Source organism: Triticum aestivum, chromosome 7D (genome assembly GCF_018294505.1).
Source record: "Triticum aestivum cultivar Chinese Spring chromosome 7D, IWGSC CS RefSeq v2.1, whole genome shotgun sequence".
NCBI lineage: Eukaryota > Viridiplantae > Streptophyta > Magnoliopsida > Poales > Poaceae > Triticum > Triticum aestivum.
In genome coordinates, this window is record NC_057814.1 from 59782443 (window position 1) to 59800385 (window position 17943).

The 17943-nt window shown below is 49.7% G+C and overlaps 2 protein-coding genes and 1 long non-coding RNA gene across 3 annotated transcripts; 1 reads left to right on the top strand and 2 right to left on the bottom strand.

Annotated features, from left to right (window-relative positions):
* The first annotated feature begins 6533 nt into the window (after window positions 1-6533).
* Window positions 6534-8490, top strand: LOC123169656 (vegetative cell wall protein gp1-like). Its single transcript, XM_044587533.1, has 2 exons — window positions 6534-7711; window positions 8094-8490. Exons 1-2 carry the CDS (start codon window positions 6641-6643, stop codon window positions 8169-8171), a joined length of 1149 nt encoding a protein of 382 aa, XP_044443468.1. The 5' UTR covers window positions 6534-6640; the 3' UTR covers window positions 8172-8490.
* A 2064-nt stretch (window positions 8491-10554) lies between these two features.
* On the bottom strand, window positions 10555-16962 carry LOC123167625 (uncharacterized). The gene is made up of 5 exons (XM_044585460.1): window positions 16846-16962; window positions 16044-16706; window positions 15110-15146; window positions 11255-11397; window positions 10555-11174 (listed from the first exon to the last, which is right to left on the bottom strand). The coding sequence occupies exons 2-5, from the start codon at window positions 16232-16234 to the stop codon at window positions 11051-11053; spliced, it is 495 nt and encodes a 164-aa protein (XP_044441395.1). The 5' UTR covers window positions 16235-16706; window positions 16846-16962; the 3' UTR covers window positions 10555-11050.
* LOC123167626 (uncharacterized) lies at window positions 12101-14373 on the bottom strand. Its single transcript, XR_006484011.1, has 2 exons — window positions 12742-14373; window positions 12101-12340 (listed from the first exon to the last, which is right to left on the bottom strand). It is a non-coding gene; the product is annotated as an uncharacterized lncRNA (long non-coding RNA).
* Window positions 16963-17943: the final 981 nt, after the last annotated feature.

Sequence of the window (17943 nt, forward strand, 5' to 3'; positions counted from 1 at the left end):
AAGCCTGTGCTGACTAGCTAATTGATGCATTCATTGTTTTGGTATGTACACATATTAATTAACTCTCGTCTTTCTTCTTTTTTCTAGCCCTCCGGATCGAGCACAACTTCGGTAAAGAGGCGAGGCCTGAAGAGAAAGTTGCGCTCGGATGAAAGGTTTGAGATCACAGCAATCGCGCGCGACGGCCAACCGATTGAACCCATCCGGACAAAGAAAGCATTTGCTGCTCAGTGCGGGGTTCTTGTTAGGGACAAGATCCCGATCAGCATCCACCAATGGTATAAGCCTAAGAAGGAAGACCCTGAGGTGTCTTATGTCAATGATATGCAGAAAGATGATCTTTGGACTGAGCTGAAGGCAAATTTCACCCTACCGCCAGAGGAGGATCCGGAGAAGCCAGTTAAAGAGCAATTAATCAAGTCTCATGCTCTTAAGAAGATGGCAGACCTATTCAGGAGGTGGAAGAATGAGCTGAAAACGTTTGTCGACAAAGAAGAGACACCAGAATTCATCGGCAAATATGAGAAGACCAGAGATCACTGGCCCGCATTTGTGGCCCACAAGACATCGGAAAAGAGTAAGAAGTTGTCAGCGACAAACAAGAAAAATGCTGCGAAGAAGAAGCTTCACCATCGCACGGGGTCAGGTGGCTACCTCAAAGCCCGGCCTAAGTGGGCCAAGGCTGAGAATGATCTGCTTGATAAAGGGATCGAACCAGAGACAATGAACTGGCCAGACCGTTGCCGGACTTGGTTCTTCGGGGTGGCGGAACCTTGGACCCTGTATCAGGGAAGTGCATTTGGACGGACGAGCAAATGAGAATACCAGTCAAGAGGCTTCAGCACTATATCGATGCAGCACACCAAGGGACGTTCGTTCCAGACAGAGAGAACGACGAGCTCACAATGGCCCTCGGGAATCCTGAGTACCCTGGACGGACACGAGGCACGCCAGGCTCCGTTCTGTGGAAGGCTGGTTTTTCGGACGCAGGCGGTTACAAATGCCAGGAGAGGAGGAAAAAAGTGGAGCAGACCCAAATTCAGAAGCTGCACGAAAGGCTTCAAGCGCTAGAGGAACGAGATGTAGCTCGCAGCAATCGACCTGCCGAAACTACCCCCGAAGCTACCCCGCCATCTCAGCGGAGAAGCAGCGTGGCTTCCACCGAGCTGCTTCAGCCGGAGCATGTCTTGACGGCTCCTGCTAGCTACCCCGTTGATGCTATCACGGAGTCTCAACATTGCCACCTTATGACGCGATGGGAGAACTTCAAAGTCAAGGCGGCTGTCGGCTCTGTTCGACCTCCTGAACCCGGCGCAACTTTTCACTGTCGTCCGATTCCAGAAGGATATGCTAGGGTGACGGTGGACGAAATAACGGAGGGATTTGAGGACCTCCAGCTTGACCACCCTCCCGGTGAAGGGGAGACTCGGCTGGGTTCTGCTCTGAAGACTCCATGCCTATGGCGGAAGGAGCTCATCAACCTTCCGAACTGGACGCCTCCGGCGAGTAAGGGCACTCCGCCTCCTCCTCCGGCGAGTGATCAGGGCACTCATCCTCTTTCTCCGGCGCGTGGCAGCACTCCGCCTCCTCCTCGACCTCCTCCTCCGGCGAGTGATCAGGGCACTCAGCCTCCTTCTCCGGCGCGTGGCGGCACTCCGCCTCCTTCTCCTCCTGCGCCGGCGCACCGGAGCAGCCAGCCTGCTCCTTCTCCGCCTCGTCAGCAAGGGCGGAAGAGACCCGCCGCCGCTCCGGCTGCTCCGGCGCATCGTAGTCCTTCTCCTCCGCCTCGTAAGCAAGGAAAGAAGACAGTCGCAGCCGCTCCGTCTGCTCTGCCGGCGTCTAGCAGTACAGCCAGAGGCGGGAGGCAATACAGATTCGGTCCTTCTCTGAAGACTCCAGAGAAGTTACCATACGAGAGGACCGAGGAGGAAACCACGAAGGTCGTGCGAGCCGAAGTGAAGAACTTCTTTGAAGGGGTGAAAGCAAAGAAACATCCACCTCCGGAGGAGAAGGTAGATCCGGTGAAAGCGAAGCGCACTTTGGCTGCCCTGACAAAACCACCAAATTCTCCGCCAAAAGGAAACTATGAGCGCATTATTGGAAAGACATTTGCCGAAGCGGAGCGGTTGAGAAGTACTGTCAGTGATCAAAGGTTAAAAGAACGACGAGCTGGGAAAAAAATTGCCCAGCTCGGCGAACAAGCGAACCAATCGTGCCCCCCGCTCAAGGTGTCTAGCGACATCGTCGCTAATGATTCGAGGATGGTGGCCGGTTATAGCAATCTTGGAGATTACCTGCCCGACGATGTACATTATGATTTCTTGGAGGTGGACGAACAAAAATACCATTACGGAAAGCCTCTCGTCAAAGATGAAAGATCTCTAACAACGATGATGCGAAGATTACATGATTGGTACATGAAAACCTGCAGAGAGTCTGGGGGGAGGGATACTTTGATGCTGAGAGTTAAAGAGGAGCATGACCTCGTTGGAATTGAACCGTTGAATGTTCCATTTGAGGAGTTCTTCCAGTTTTTCAATCAAAAGGCCCTCGATAAATCAACGGTCACTTGCTACTGTCTGTAAGTAGTACTACTTCTGTCATTAAGTCTCTCTATATAGGTCAGCTCTTTCATCGCATGTATTTATAATTACCCTCACTATATTATGAAGATTGAAGATCGCCGAATTGAAGAAAAGACAAATCGGTGATATTGGATTCATTAACACAAATCTCATAGATACAGCTGAGGTTAAATATCATGCCGAAAATACCGAGGCCAACTTGCTACGATCGTTGGTAATAAATGAAAACAAAGATATAACACTCTTTCCTTACAACTTCAAGTGAGTGTTACTGTCTTGTGCATATTCGGTTTCCCTTATTAGTCCAGGTTATAGTAATGTAATTGATGACTTATGCATGCGTGCGTAGCTTCCACTATATTCTCCTAGAGATTAAGCTTGACCAAGGAGTAGTAACCGTCTTAGACTCGAGACGAAAAGATCCCCAGGATTATGCGGACATGACTCAAATGCTCGAGAAGTAAGTTAAATCGATCATTATCCACCATATTAGCAACTTTGTTCATTTCCTAATATCGAGTAATTGTTTTCTTTGTCTAGCAGGGTTTGGAGAAAATTCACCAAAAAAGCTCCGGGACTGCCGAAGAAGCTGCAATTTAGACACCCGAAAGTAAGTACTATAGTAGCATGTTCCGCGCATCTCCTAGTGATTCAAGCGCTAGTTTCATCAATACCATTTAGCATGCTTGCTTATCAGTTTGATTGACCTCTATTTCTTGTAAAGTGGTTGTGGCAGGAACAAGGGAATGATTTCTGTGGATACTACGTTTGCGAGTCCATCCGCCACCACTACGGGAAACAGTTAATTTGCCGTCTGGCGAGTACAGACGGCAAAGAGCGAAATACTGACGGCAAAGAGTTTGCCGTCAGCCGGCTGACGGCAAACATAGACGGCAAAGAGGGTCGCGGCAAAGGCTGCTTTGCCGTCAGCTTTTCATCGGGCAGACGGCAAAGAATTTGCTGACAGCCAACTACAGATTTGCCGTCTGCCGCAAAAATAACAGATGGCAAAGTATGCACTCTTTGCCGTGAGGCAAAACGTTTTCTTGCCGTCATCCGGACCAAAATACAGACGGTGAAGATTGTATTTTATTTAAAAAAATACGCCAGTCAAATCGTTCACAGGGTGGCTGCTGCTTCATTGGTCACCGGAGTTGCCAACTCCGGCAACTTCTACCACTGTCGGAGGAGCTCTGGCGCTTGGGGCAGGGAGGAGGAGGCTGGGGAGTCTCCGGCGCGGCGAGGTCTGGCGAGGGGCGGCCACGGCGGGGTCCGGTCTCCGGTGAGGTCTGGTGAGGGACGGTCGCGGCGGGGTCCGGTGAGTGACGGCTGCGGTGTGGTCCGGCGAGGGGCGGCCGTGGCGGAGTCCGGTGAGGGATGGCCGCGGCTGGGTCCGGCGAGGGGCGGCCGTGGCGGGGTCCGGTGAGGGATGGCCGTGGCTGGGTCCGGCGAGGGGCGGAAAGAAAGAGGGTGGGGAGTCTCGAGCGCAGCGGGCTTCGGCGAGGGGCAGCCGCAGAGTAGTTCGGCCAGGGTCAACCGCACGCGTACGAGGAGCCGCCCGTCTCTGGCGGCGGCGGTTGACCTGCCGCACTAGTCGCCTGGCCGGCGCGTGGTGCCCGCCGGCGCTGGTGCCCGCCTGGACGAGGAGAGTCGGGGGAGGAGGTGAGAGCTCGGGCGGCGCAGAGGCATGCGTGCGGGAGGGGTGCGCGAGAGGCAGCAGACCGCGCCAGAGGCGCGCGACGGCGATGCGCCGGCCGGAGGGAGCACGGGCGGGGGCCTCTCAGGGGGAGCACGGGCGCGGGCCACTCGGTGGGATTTGTGGCTGTCGTGGGTGAGAGGACGGGCGAGGTGGGTGGGGCCGTCCGGTTGCGTCGGTGGGTGGACACAGAAAGAGAACGTGGGAAGAGAGAGAGGACGTGGGGGCGTGCGAGAGATGCGGGATACAGCGAGTGGTAAGGATCATGCCACCTCATCGATCCAGGAGATCGATCCGCGAGGTGTGTTTCTTCTTTGCCGTCCGTGTTTTCTATTACAGACGGCAAATAGCATATTTTGCTGTCTGTAATATCTTTGCCGTCTGTGTTTTATATTATAGATGGCAAAACATGCTCTTTGCCGTCTGTAACAAAAAAAGCAGACGGCAAAGATCTTTGCCGTCTGTAACAAAAAAAGCAGACGGCAAAGATCTTTGCCGTCTGTGTTTTGCTTTGCAAACGGCAAAGTGACCGATTTGTCGTCTGTGTTTTTTTTTCAGACGGCAAAGTGAGCGATATATCGTCTGTGTTTTTTTTTGCAGACGGCAAAGTCTATTTTACCGTTAGTTTTTCTTTGCCGTCTGTTGATGACGGCAAACCCTTTCTTTGCCGTCTGCCCGACGAAAAGCTGACGGCAAAGACGCCTCCTGACGGCAAATTAACTGTTTCCCGTAGTGCACACGACCTGTGAGCGGGACTACTCTGACGAACAATATGAAGTGCGTAAGCAATAATATTCACAATTTTATTTTATTACCATCATTTGTGTTGAGTTTCATTTATTCATATATATATGTATTGACCCCTTCTTCAAATTAGATCTTTCGGATGCGGGATGAACTCCTAGCACCAGATCGTATGCGAGCAATTCAAGAGGAATTGGCGGCATTCTTCCTTGACCACGTGATCGCTGAAGACGGAGAATACCATGTGGACCTTGACTTCGTATATAATTAGGAGATTATATTGTCAGAGATAATTATTGTATATATGTAGCCAGTAGTGTCGGATAGATATACGAGAACTTGTTGTTCGACCAATCTCTCGGAGAAGGAGAGGTGGTCGATATCACTTCTCTCTGTATGCATATGTTCATGACGATCTTCTGTTTCCTTCATTTTCTTACTAGCTAGCGTGTCTAGTCCTCTCTATACGTATATAGTACGCAGCGTCGACCAAGCACGGAGATAGAAAGGACACTTCTCTCTATTAATTAGCTAGCTAACACAATATATGAAACACCTAAATTAACCCCCAAAACCCTCAACCCCCCCCCCAAAAAAAAAAAAAACCCAGCCCCTGAAATACTGACGCGTGGATGCCTATTGGTCCCGATTAATGCCACCAACCGGGACCAAAGACCCTCCTGTCTGGGCTCGCCGCACCGGCCACGTGGAGGCCCATCTGTCCCGGTTCGTCTAAGAACCGAGACTAAAGGGCTAGGACATTAGTAACGACCCTTTAGTCCCGGTTCAAAAACCGGGACAAAAGGCCCTTACCAACCTGGACAGATGACCCTTTTTCTACTAGTGTGGCATTGCCAATGATGCTTGGAAGCTAGTCCAACGTATCGGCGTCCCAGCCTTCGGGGCCAAGTGATTTCGCGCTTTCCCGGATTTGCGCTCGTATGATCCCTTCTAGCGTCGGTATGAAAGTACTGCTACTGCCGAGCTTTCACCTCACGACGATCAATCGACGACGAAAGAGAAGCCGAAAGCTCGGCTACTCGATGGATCGATCATCGCGTGGCTGGACCTGGACTCCCAACCAGAACTTGACGCACCGACACGCCTCTGCCTGTACACGTAGGCATACCCCTACGACGCACGCACAACAACCGCCAGTAGGCCGATGCGACGCCGCACCGGCCCGGCGACGATGCTCACGTACCACGACGGCGCACGCCACTGTACCTCACCAGTTACTTGCCAAGTAACCGAACGCGTAGCGGCTTCACTTCACCATCCGCGCGCACGGCCGGCGCACGCACCGACGAACGGGACGAGAGCGCCCGCCATTGCGTCGGCCAGCGAGCGAGCCAACGGCACCGGACAGACAGCCGAGCCCGGCCCCCGCGCGCGCTGCGCCCCGGCCCCGCCGCACCCACCGCCCCAACGGCACGCTCCAGAGCGCGCCTCCTTACTCGGCGGGAATGCGACGCGGAGCGGAGGCCCTATTTATACCTCGCGCCACGCCGTGCCACTTCCATCACCAGCAGCCCGCGCCTCCTTCCTCCTCGTCTCCCACACTCACACTCCCCGACTCACACTCGGACAAACCGGCAGGCACAAAAAGTTGGCAATGGCGCCACGGGCTGCCACCGTCCTCCTCTGCGCCGCGCTGCTCTGCCTCCTCTCGGCGACGCACTCCCTCGCGCAGGCGCCCGCCCCGGCCGGCAACGCCCCGCCCAAGTCGCCCAGCGCGACGCCGGCCCCCGCGGCGGCCGCGGCCACGCCCACCGCTTCCCCCGCCCCGCCCGCCGCCGACGCGTCCGCGCCGCCCACTGCTACCCCGTCTGCCCCCGCGCCCAAGTCTTCCCAGGCCACCCCCGCGCCGACCACCGCTCCCGCCACGCCGGCGCCGGTGAAGGCCCCGGCCGCCCCCGCGCCGACCAACACTCCCGCCACGCCGGCGCCGGTAAAGGCCCCGGCCACCCCCGCGCCGACCACCACTCCCACTCCCACAACGCCGGCACCGGTGAAGGCCCCGGCCGCCCCGGCGCCGACCAACACTCCTGCCACGCCGGCGCCAGTGAAGGCCCCGGCAACACCCGCCCCGGCGGCCGCGCAGACGACCCCGGCGCCAGTCAACGCCCCGGCCACTCCCGCCCCCGCGGCTGCGCAGACCACCCCGGCGCCGTTCAAGGCGCCGGCCACCACCGCTCCTGCGGCCGCGCCGCCCACCACCCCCGCCGCACCGGCACCGGTCATCAAGGCCCCGGCCACCCCTGCGCCTGCTGCCGCACCGCCCACCACTCCAGTTGCCACTCCCGCCCCCGTCACTGCCCCCGCCGCGGCTGCTCCCACTCCCGCACCGAAGCCCAAGGCCAAGGCGCCCGCGGCCGCACCACCAGCCAAAGCCACCGCCCCTGCCCCCGCAGCACTCCCTCCCACCGCAGACGTACCCGCGGCCGCCGCGCCAACGCTCGTCCCCGAGGTGCCTGCCGCCGCGCCGGCCCCGTTGACCAAGCCCACCGACGCCCCCGCGCCGGCGCCGTCCAAGAAGAAGCGCTCCTCCAAGAAGAAGACGAAGGCGCCCGCGCCCGCCCCAGCCGCCGCGGCCCCCGTCAAGGCCAAGGCCGTGGCGCCCACCACCGCCCAGGCCGCCGCGGCTCCCGGGCCCAGCGGCGACTCCACCGCCGCCGACACCGCGGTACGTCCTACGCTCACTAACTTGCCAACCGTGATCACTGGGTTTGGGGTCCAAGCCATGCACACTCCATTAAGCAAATTTACGAGGCTGCCACCCGGACGGCATGGCCACGGCGGCCAGTGTGTCGGCGCGCACTGTTGGGTCAGCCCGACACGCACGTGCTCCTGACTGGCTAATTAACTTGCCTGACATGACATTAGTTGGGGCATTAACTTGCCTGACATGAGAATCAAATCAAATCACACCGTTGACACCAGCATGGAGGGCTGTCCCTGCTGGCTGCTGCCTGGACCATGCACACTATTGTTTACTTCATCGTCGGCTCGCAGTTTTGCATCCAAGCTACTTAACGTGTGCATTGTTGTCCATGGTTGTTTTGCAGAGTGCACCGGGGAGGAGCACCGGGATGGCGGCGGCCGTGATCGTGGCGGCGCTCGGCGCGGCGGCGATGCTCGCCTAGACCGACGATCCCCGTCGATCGGGCCGTGATGATGCGCGCGTCGGCCATGTCACCCTTTTTCTCTTTTGGTTTTGTGTAATTATTTACGAGGGGTGATGGGCTTTGAGCCTTTTTCCTTTCCTGTGTCGTGCACTAGAGCTCACATTCACAGTGTCGCGATTCTTTTGCTTTGCTTTTGTGTTGAGAGAGACGGGAGAGAAGCCAGAGTGTCACAGATGATATGGTACGAGAGACGGATGCGAGGGGGAGGGGACGCTGCCTGTGTATTATTGTTAATTTTATTCATATTTATAACGTATTTATATCACAGTTACCATTACGTTTTCATCGTTGTCATTGTTACAGTTGTTGGTACCTTGACATGACTGTGAAGCAGAAACATTCTTTTGGTTTTGGTTTTCGTTTTTTCATCTTTTGCCTGTTGATTGTGAAAGAAAGGGAAAGCTGGGTTGATGCCTTTCGCCATGATTAGACACGGCCGACCATCCACTAACCCACAAGCTTACAAACTGAAAACTTATGCAAATAGTATTTTAATTAAATGAAAATTATTGGGGTTGATTTCCTGAAAGTAAGTTTGCAGTGATTAGTGACACTACCCGTCCATAAATTACTCAACAGCTAGCTAACTGTCTGTGTTAGCTTACCTCACCACAATCACCGTACCGCCGAAATGGGGCTGTCAGGGCAACAAACTATGCCAATCGTTTTCATTTGTCTGCATGCATCCTCGCGCATGATAACGTATTCTTACCGCACCGACGGTGGCGGTCGACGATTCTCCTGATTGCTGCGTGTTTCAGATTCGCGCCGGGCTTGGATCGGTCCACTCGATGGTCCGACGTGCTTTTCTTCATAAACTGAAGAGAATTTAGGAGACTTCGCAGGTATTCGGACCACTGTCACTCCTGCTCCTGACTGTTCTGGCCAACCGAAAATATCCTTCCTTGTCCACGCACGCTTCTTGATCGGCATCATCTGCCCGCATTCATGCTGTTGTAGACCGTCTGCTCCGCATTGAGGCTGGCCAGAGCGGCTGCGACCTCTCACTGGCGCCTGTATTGAAGCGGCGCGCTGGCCGAGAGAGCGCCTCCCCTGCACGCCCGGCTGAACAAGCCTCCTAGCCGCATTCAACCGGCTTCAGACTGCCCCGCCTACCTTCATTGAGCACATGCATTCGCCAAGAAACCTACTCCGGCCACACGTCCGTTCGCTAGCCAGCCGGCATTAAACACAATGCCACTTGGCTCCTCGTGTTCGCCTCGCCACCGACCACTTTTGACGATCCGCCGCTGTAACTTGCCATCGATTTTGGAGCGAAATTTGTGATCGATAGATGCCGCTATTGTTACGTGCCTTGAAGCACTCATAAATACACTCCCAATAACTTGACATTTGTTCCTCAACGTCGATGGCTAGATCAAGGCCATTTTTCTGCCATGCATCCACAACAAATACATACATATCACATGATAATTGCATACAAAATGAAAAGGCCCACGAAAAATCAATGAAAAAACAAAAAAGATAATTCCATCTACCTCCCAGTCATTTCATCGAACACGTTGGAGATGCTAAAAACTATGGCGACGTGTGACGCCGGCTCGTCCTCGTGTTGTGGTGGGAAGGGAGATCAAGTGGCCCAGGCGATGCTGGAGGAACCAGTGCCGCTATGTGAGGGATCACCGCTGGCGTAGTCGCCACCTTCTTCTTCGCGCCGGCCGCAACCGCGATCGTCGATCCCACGGCGGCTGCTACGGTGGGGTCCTGGGGCGCTTCCCCGGCGGTCGCGGCAACGGTTTGTGGTGGCGCATGCCCTTGGCAGCGGACGGGCTTCGACTTCTTGCCATCGACAATGTGAAAACGATAGGGGGGTGACTGCTAGCCTAGTGTGGGAGCCGTGGGGAGGCTGGCGGCAGTAGTGGTCGCGTCAGGGATGCCTTCCTTGGCGACCCGATGGCCGGTGGTGGTCATGGCGGGAGGCGATACAAGTATGGAAAATTTTCAGACGGGACGGTTAGGGTTCTGCGGTACGGTGTTCGTTTTGCTTTTGTGCTAGTGCAGAGCCTATTAGCCAAATATACCAATCCTATAGCAATGTTTTGTTTTGGTGTGGACAACAAAAATTGGTAGCCATGCACGCGTTGGTCTTCTACTAGGTGTTGGGGCGCGCCCGTGGCGCGCCTCTTGAGGGGGAGCTAGGCGGTGCCTGGTAGTAGTCGACCCTTTAACACTCTTTTCTGTTCTGATTAGCGTGTGAGATGATTGCTTTAATTAAGAAACTGAGATCTGAAGCAGAGAATAGCAACCGAAATATATATAAAATGCGATATTTCTGGCCTTATAACCTTTTTTTTCTACCAAATTTTACATAGTGAATCAATATGAATGTAACTATTTGTATTCCAAACAAATTTTACATAGTGAGTCAATATGAATGTAATTATTTGTATTTCAAATGTAATTTATTTATGAAGTGATCGTAAGATTACCTCGGGTGAAGAATAACTTATTCTGCATTCTGGGTGATCCTAATATATAAGCCCCATTATGGATCTGAACATGAACCATGTGACTGAGAATAGTGCAGTTTACATAAGCAACGACATAAGTTTAGCATCTTCAAAAGCATGCGATAAGAGGGCCCAAAAGCAAACCACAGATTCATCCTGGGATAGAGCATAATTAGGAGTACTTGGTGCTCGATTATATTGACACAGGGGTTGCGGTGTCTTCGATGGTGCATCTAGAGGCGGTGCACAGTGAGAACCAGGCAGCGCTTTGAAGTGATCCTGAAATGAAAAGCATAGATGTCTCCTTCGTGAATGTTGGCCCCGCGACAAAACTCAGACCAGTTGGTGGTTATAGTGGCCCTTTTGTCAGTTCCTAGCATGATGCGACATTCGGCGAGAAGACGTCCATTTGCAAGTCTGACATGAGTGTATCATTGTTTGGATCAATGTAGTCCAGCAAGTTCTCTTCAGTATAGTGTACCTGAAAATACTGGTACAAGAAAGCAAGTGATTTACATGGGCATAAATTGTTGTGTGATATGGAAGATAAGATTGTGTTTTTAAGGTTACCATGCGCTGGCTTGGCTTGGCAAATGTTCTGTTGATTGTGCACACATAGTACTTGATGTCTGGCTCTTCGAAACGGTTGCCCACGCTTTGGTGAACAACGAGAATTTTGGAAGGGTAGCCTTTGGTAGCCATCCAAACAGGACCTTAGACATGAGGTCATACAAGTAAAAATTGAAGATTAATTTTTAAAATAGAGAAGTGAAGTTCTAAAATATAGCGGATGGTGAAAGCAGTTTGTAGAATAGAGAAAACACAAACGATTGCATACAGATTCAGATCAGCATTGTCTGACATGCTGAAAGTAATGACTACAAAAGGAAACAAACATTGAGCAAGAAAAAGTAGAACAGAGCAGTGTGATTGCAAATTTTGTGAGAGATGTATTGGGGAACGACTACAATAGAAAAAGGGTGTACGGTGAAAGAATAGAAAAACCAACTATGGCCATTGGATGGAAGATGATTGGTACAGATTGATTGGAGGGTTGTAAGTGTACATTTCTTCAAAAACCCCTACTAGTAGTTACATATGGAAGGGAACTTTTGCAATAACCACCCCAAATTTCTGATATATCAATCATTCTGTACCTCATAAATAAGACAAATTCTCAGATCTGTACCGGTCCACAAAAAATTGCATATGTACTGTACGGAATTTGATATATATTTGATTTCATTAGTAGCTTCTGCTACATCCGGAATCATGCAAGAAATCCAAACATGTTGGTCGCTAAAATGTATGAGAACATCATCACAAATATTTGAGACATGAGAAAATTAATCCATCCACTTTAAATCATAACTAAACATACATTCGAAATTGCACGATCCCAGACAAAACAGAACAGAAAAAAAACACATACATATAAAGTGTTACATAGCACGAGAAAAGCATTTTTGGTACATCACAGACAACACTAAGTATGAAGGACTAAAGAAAGCACCGATATCCACTGAACAAGCTTGCCATTAGAATTTGCATTAGGTTTTGCTCTGTTGATGGTATACAACAGAAAAGCTACAGCCTTTTGCCTCCCGTATTAGTGCCTCTTGCCTATCAATCTTCTTGTCCTGGGAGACGTCAGACCTAGCAAATGAGATTCAGTTAGCACAAGACCATGCAAGTGTCATGCATTCGTACTTAATTTTTTTAATCATCATTATATAATGAAATGAATATGCATGAATAATACCATTTGATTGTTTGCTGCACATACCAGATGGAAGAAAAATTAGAGACAAATTCAACGCAAAACACAACCTAAATGCGTCTATGCTGGACAGAGAAAGCTACTGGACAGTTTAATCACTTAAGAGCAGTCATGAGTTCGAGAAGAATAATAATACCTATAACCAGTGAACCACAAAATGGTTATTTTTCTTTTCACATGATGATGAGCTCTCACAGAACTTTAATCTACCTCTGTTGATGGAAGCATGTGAGGAATTTCAGCAACTAAAGGAATCTTCAAAGCTAGAAGTGCAAACCTCTACTGTTGTGTCATTTGTTTCTTAGAGCATGTCCTTGCATCGTGGAACGCCACTTCCTTACAAATGCGACATTTGCGTGCGACCTTTTGATGGATTCCAGGCCTTCTTTTCTTCTCGCCCGACCCACTCCTCACAGCATCCCTGTGTCCCTTTATTATAGAGCAAGTGCCCCTTGCATTGATATCAGTAGGTGTGTGGATGGTAACGTGCTTTGGAATGATGCTCCGTTGCTCCCGATAAATGACTCCTCATTTTCGTGTGTGTTGTATGCTACAGCTGGTACAAGCTGGGCTAAAGCCATCTCAGCGTTGCACAAACTGGTGTGCAAGAATTCAATTCCTTCCATTGAACTTTTAGAATTCCGTATGAGATCTTCTAGCTTGTTTCTAACGAGAGCTATCTTCCTTTTCATAGCCATGTCAACCGGGTCAATTAAATTCTCTTCAAGCATGTTCCCTTCCCTATCGAAGACAATGTCCCTAGCAACGTGAAACATATTACATCATGATGTGTGTCAAGGTAGATAAGTATAAATGCTTCTACATCTACGTGAAGAGAAATATACCTTTTGCAATTTCTCTCCCACCGCTTAAGAACATAAATTCTTGGCAATTCATTATTTTCACACCCCTCATAAATTGTTAGATTGATGGATGTTTTGTCCTTAGTAATTTCTTTTAGCTCTCTGTATGTATAACATATTGTGTTGCTAGTGGGTTAGCTATTGTACTGCTCGCCTTTGCCTAAAAATCATTGTAAGCTTCCAAGATACTGTTAGTCGGACGATTAAAATATATCATTTTCACAAAATGTTCATATGCTTGCCATTCATATCATTTCCAAAGATCCAGAATTTTTTAATCTTACCCTAGAGGATACAACATATGCTCCAAGCACTATTTTAAAGCAAAGAGTACTTTCAGATATCTATGCTAAAATATTATGTACTTCTAAATAAACATGACATGATACAGAATTGTGCTTGGATTTTGCAGTAAGAGTTGACAAAAATGATTTCCTAACATAATATTATGTACTGCAAGTACTCTTTACGCCGAAGAAGTCTGGAAGTACTAATATTATGTATGCCATAGATGACATGTACAAGCACAAGTATTTGGTACTTTCAGACTTTCACACTGTCCAAGCACTAGTCTGAAATTTCGCATTTTCAGACCGTCCAAGCACAAGTCTGAAAGTCTGAATTTTGGTACAAGCACAAGTAATTTTCAGACTGTCATCTTTGTTAATGTTATCTTGTAGACTGTCAGTCTAAAAGTATGAAATTTGGTACAAGCACAAGTACTTCCAGAATGTCAAAGCACAAGTCTGAAAGTCTGAAATTTTACTCCGTGGAGTACTTTCAAACTGTCCAAGCACAAGTCTGAAATTTGGTACATAACATTTGCAGAATGCTTGGTACTTTCAGTCTGAACTCCAAGCACAAGTCTATTTTCAGGACATTTACTTTTTCGACTTACATGTCATAAAATTTTGTCCATAATATCATGTTCTTGTTTGTGAGGAGTAGATGACATGCACAGTTTGCAGTAAAAGTTGAACAAAAGTGATTTCCTAAATAAATGCTACAGAATCAAGTATGCAAATTGGTACCAACCTTTCAGACAAGCATACCTGAAGACTGAAGATTTCTTCTTCGACGTTTCCAGATGGCGGAGCTAGACGCGGGGGTGTGGGCAACGTGTGGAGAATGGGCTGGTGGGGTAGGAGAAAGAATGGAGTGAGGTTTTTCTCTGGAGGTCAGAGCAGAGTACCTTGGAGATCCGCACAAGGTCTCGGCTTCGAACAAGGGAGGTCTGTCGGGGCCGCCAAAACACCGGCGAGAGGACGGTCGAGGATGTGGATCTGGACCTCCGCCGGGCTCAATCGGCCAGCTAGGCACCGGATCTCGCCCGTCGCCACCGTCGGCAAGCTGGAGGGTTGGTGCTGGAGCCGGCTGCTACGCGTTGGGGATTTGGTTCGCGCTGCTGCGTTCTTAGGAAGAAGAAGGCCAAGAAACGTTCCTGCGAAATAAGTAGAAGCAAAGGAGTTTTCTGCAAAGATCCTAGTACATGTGCGTTCAGATCCTTCCACTATAATCTGGACCATTCATCCAGGATCAGAAGGCCCAGACTCGTTTTTTCTATTTTTGCACCTGTGGGCCTTTTTCTATTGTATAGTCGTTCCCGATGGTGAGACCAATCAGTAGGAAAGGAAATAAATATTAATCTAGCAGACTTAGTAAATAGCTGAAGGCAGTCCATAAAGAAATCCATAAAGAAATACACTGATACATGGTGGGTTATGAAGCTGTGAGTTTGCTGTTTCACATATAAAAAACAAAAAAAATAAGCCATGTGCTCACCGCGGATGATGCACTCTTGCTGCTCATTCTCTTCGGTCTGTTCATCGTATGATAAAATATAGCGTTAGAAATACGAAATGTGATTATTGCCACTGGAGATGGTGAAACATAAGAATGAAACTATTAACTTCGAAAGAAGAGTAAAACGGCAGTGAAGAATGTTAAACATGTTTTGTTGCTTATAAAATTGCACAGAAAGCTAGTGAGCTATGTTCTCTGAATTAGGTTGAATTAGTCTGTGTAGCGGGCGACGTTCATACAATGGGACAGGCAGGAAATAAGCAAGCATGATATGTACTCCATGGCGCTATAGATGTCGCTGAAGCAATTGATAAAATGGCGATATAATCGATATGGAAAGCTGGTGGTACCATTTAGAGATAGCTGTGATGAATGTATAAGGTTACAGATATATCATTTATTCTTATAGTTGTTGTACATCCACATAACGACTGAGACAACACATGGTGGTAGAGCAGAGTACAACCCCCCCTCCCCCCCAATAAACGTGGAAGGGGTGGAATTGTCCATACTAAATTTCGTATTTGTGTACCGCCATCCGTCGTAGGGCCGTCCGCCCGTGTACTTCCCGCCCCGTACGCCCGCGTCGTACGCATACCGTGGCGTTCGGTAGTTCGATCGGGAAAGGAAAAAAAAACGACACCTCACCCCGACAGTGATGAGAATTATGTGTGCAGGTGAGCATGTATGTGATTAATCGGGAAGGCAAAATATAAAACAGTTAGTAAAATAGATTAATATATAATCAATGTAGTGATGACAAAGATATTCATGTAACTGAAACAGTAGGCGAAACTGAATCTTAATGTGCATACAGGAGATTCGAAGTGTCAATCGATTCATGTGATGTATGAGCAGCGAATCTGTACTTTTTGATGTAAAGTTCAATGATTAGAGAGTTGAATGACCGTACCTGATGGTTGACGGCGTCGTTGAGTGCGACCGGCGCGATCGGAGCGTGTTGCCGGTGCCGGTGTGTTCATTTCTTGCGGATCTGGTGGCGGTCGAGTTTCGCGAGGTGGATGCCGAGGTCGTGGTCTTTGTGTGACCGTGTACCTCCGTGAGGTGCTTCTCGTACAGCCTGCATCGCTCGCAGCCGCGCATGGCGGCGAAAGGAAACCCTAGAGGGCTCTGGTCGGAAGTGTGTAGAAATGCCCATTGCCAAGACGTGTGGGAGGAAAGCCAATTACCATGATATTTTGGAGCTGGTTTGAGAAGGAGGACATGTATCTAACAGCAAGCATACAAAGTCTGACTAGCTTGTTGATCATGTCAAAAGCTTCATCCAGTTGAAGCTTTCGAAAACCATTCTCTTGTTGCATTTTCTCTAGTCGTCCATAATTTAGGTCCTTCACAACAATACCTGTAGCGCGTTCCATGTATCTAACAGCCTCCATCGCAGCGGAATCCTCTGCTATCTCTTCGTTGGCAGATTGACCCCTGTAATCACCATTTGTGATGGAGAGGCACCAGCGCTGTACATCCTTCTCTGATAAACAGCTTTAGGAATCTGAGGATTCTCCAACATAATATCAAGAATCATTCTTGCAGAAATTGTCAAAGTGGTATGGTCAACCTGGATGTTTGTAAATGGTTCAGACACGAAAAAATATGTAACTGATAAATGAGCAGCAAAGGGATGTCTAAGCATAGGAGAATATATCAATTTTAAATGAGCTGCGAGATATAAAGCGTATTCATAAGTTTGGGCTAACCTTTGTAGGTGGAGACAATTTTTTGTCGGTGGATGAAGCAGAGCCAGGTGAACCTTGCTCGACAAGTTCGTCCAAGTCCATCACAGCCACAGTCGTCGGTTTTACACACAAGCACTCGCTATTTTTTTTAAATAATAATTTTTTTATTAATTTGCATAAATATTACGCCAAAAAAATGATTTTTAAAAATAATACATCGTCGGCCCACAGCAGGCCGACTAGGGGCCTATCCGCTTGCTGCTGGACGATTGGCCTATCGGCCACCAGGTAAAGTCCAGTCGGCCAACTGGGGTTTGACAAGGTCCAGTCGGCATGATGTGGGCCGACAGGAACTAATTGGCCTGCTGTGGGCCGACTGGTGCATGCATACCATATTACAGATTTTTTTTGTCCCGTACGATATTACAGATTTTTTTTCAAAACTATGACGTATTTTCGCGCAACCCTTTCCCCTCAATATTTTTCCGCCAACTCTTTCCCGCCACCCATTTCTTATCCACCGTTTCCCGCCATATATTCCCACCAACTCTTTCCCACCACCCGTTTCCTGCCATATGTTCCCGCCAACTTTTTCCCGCCACCCGTTTCCCGCCATATGTTCCCGCCAACTCTTTCCCGCCATACTGCAGTCGTTCTTTCCCGCCATTTTCTCCTCTCTACCTATAAAACCCCCTTCAGACGGAGGTGGATAAGCATTCCAGTGTAGTGTAGTTGAGATGTCGCATTATCCTTTCGATCGTAGTTTTCACCCTGGGATGAGCAGGACTCTTCTGAGGCTAGCTACCGATTTCAGGATGGACAATAGGATAGTTCCATGGGACGAACTCACCGGTAGTGACACCATAATGGATGAGTTGGCTCACGAATTACGTAGGTCTGGGTGGCCTGAAAGGACCTATGAGGAGGTACGTAAAGAACTTCTTAGGTTACATGAAAGGTGGAAGAAGGTAGTGGTGCCGAAGAGTGAAACTTTCAGAAGGATTGCAGCAAATAATCCATGTTTATGGACTGAGGAGAGCGAGGACGAAGATGATATCTTCATGCCGCCGCTTCCGGGTTCTGCATCGTCGAAGGGCAAGGTTTCTGCATCGTCGAAGG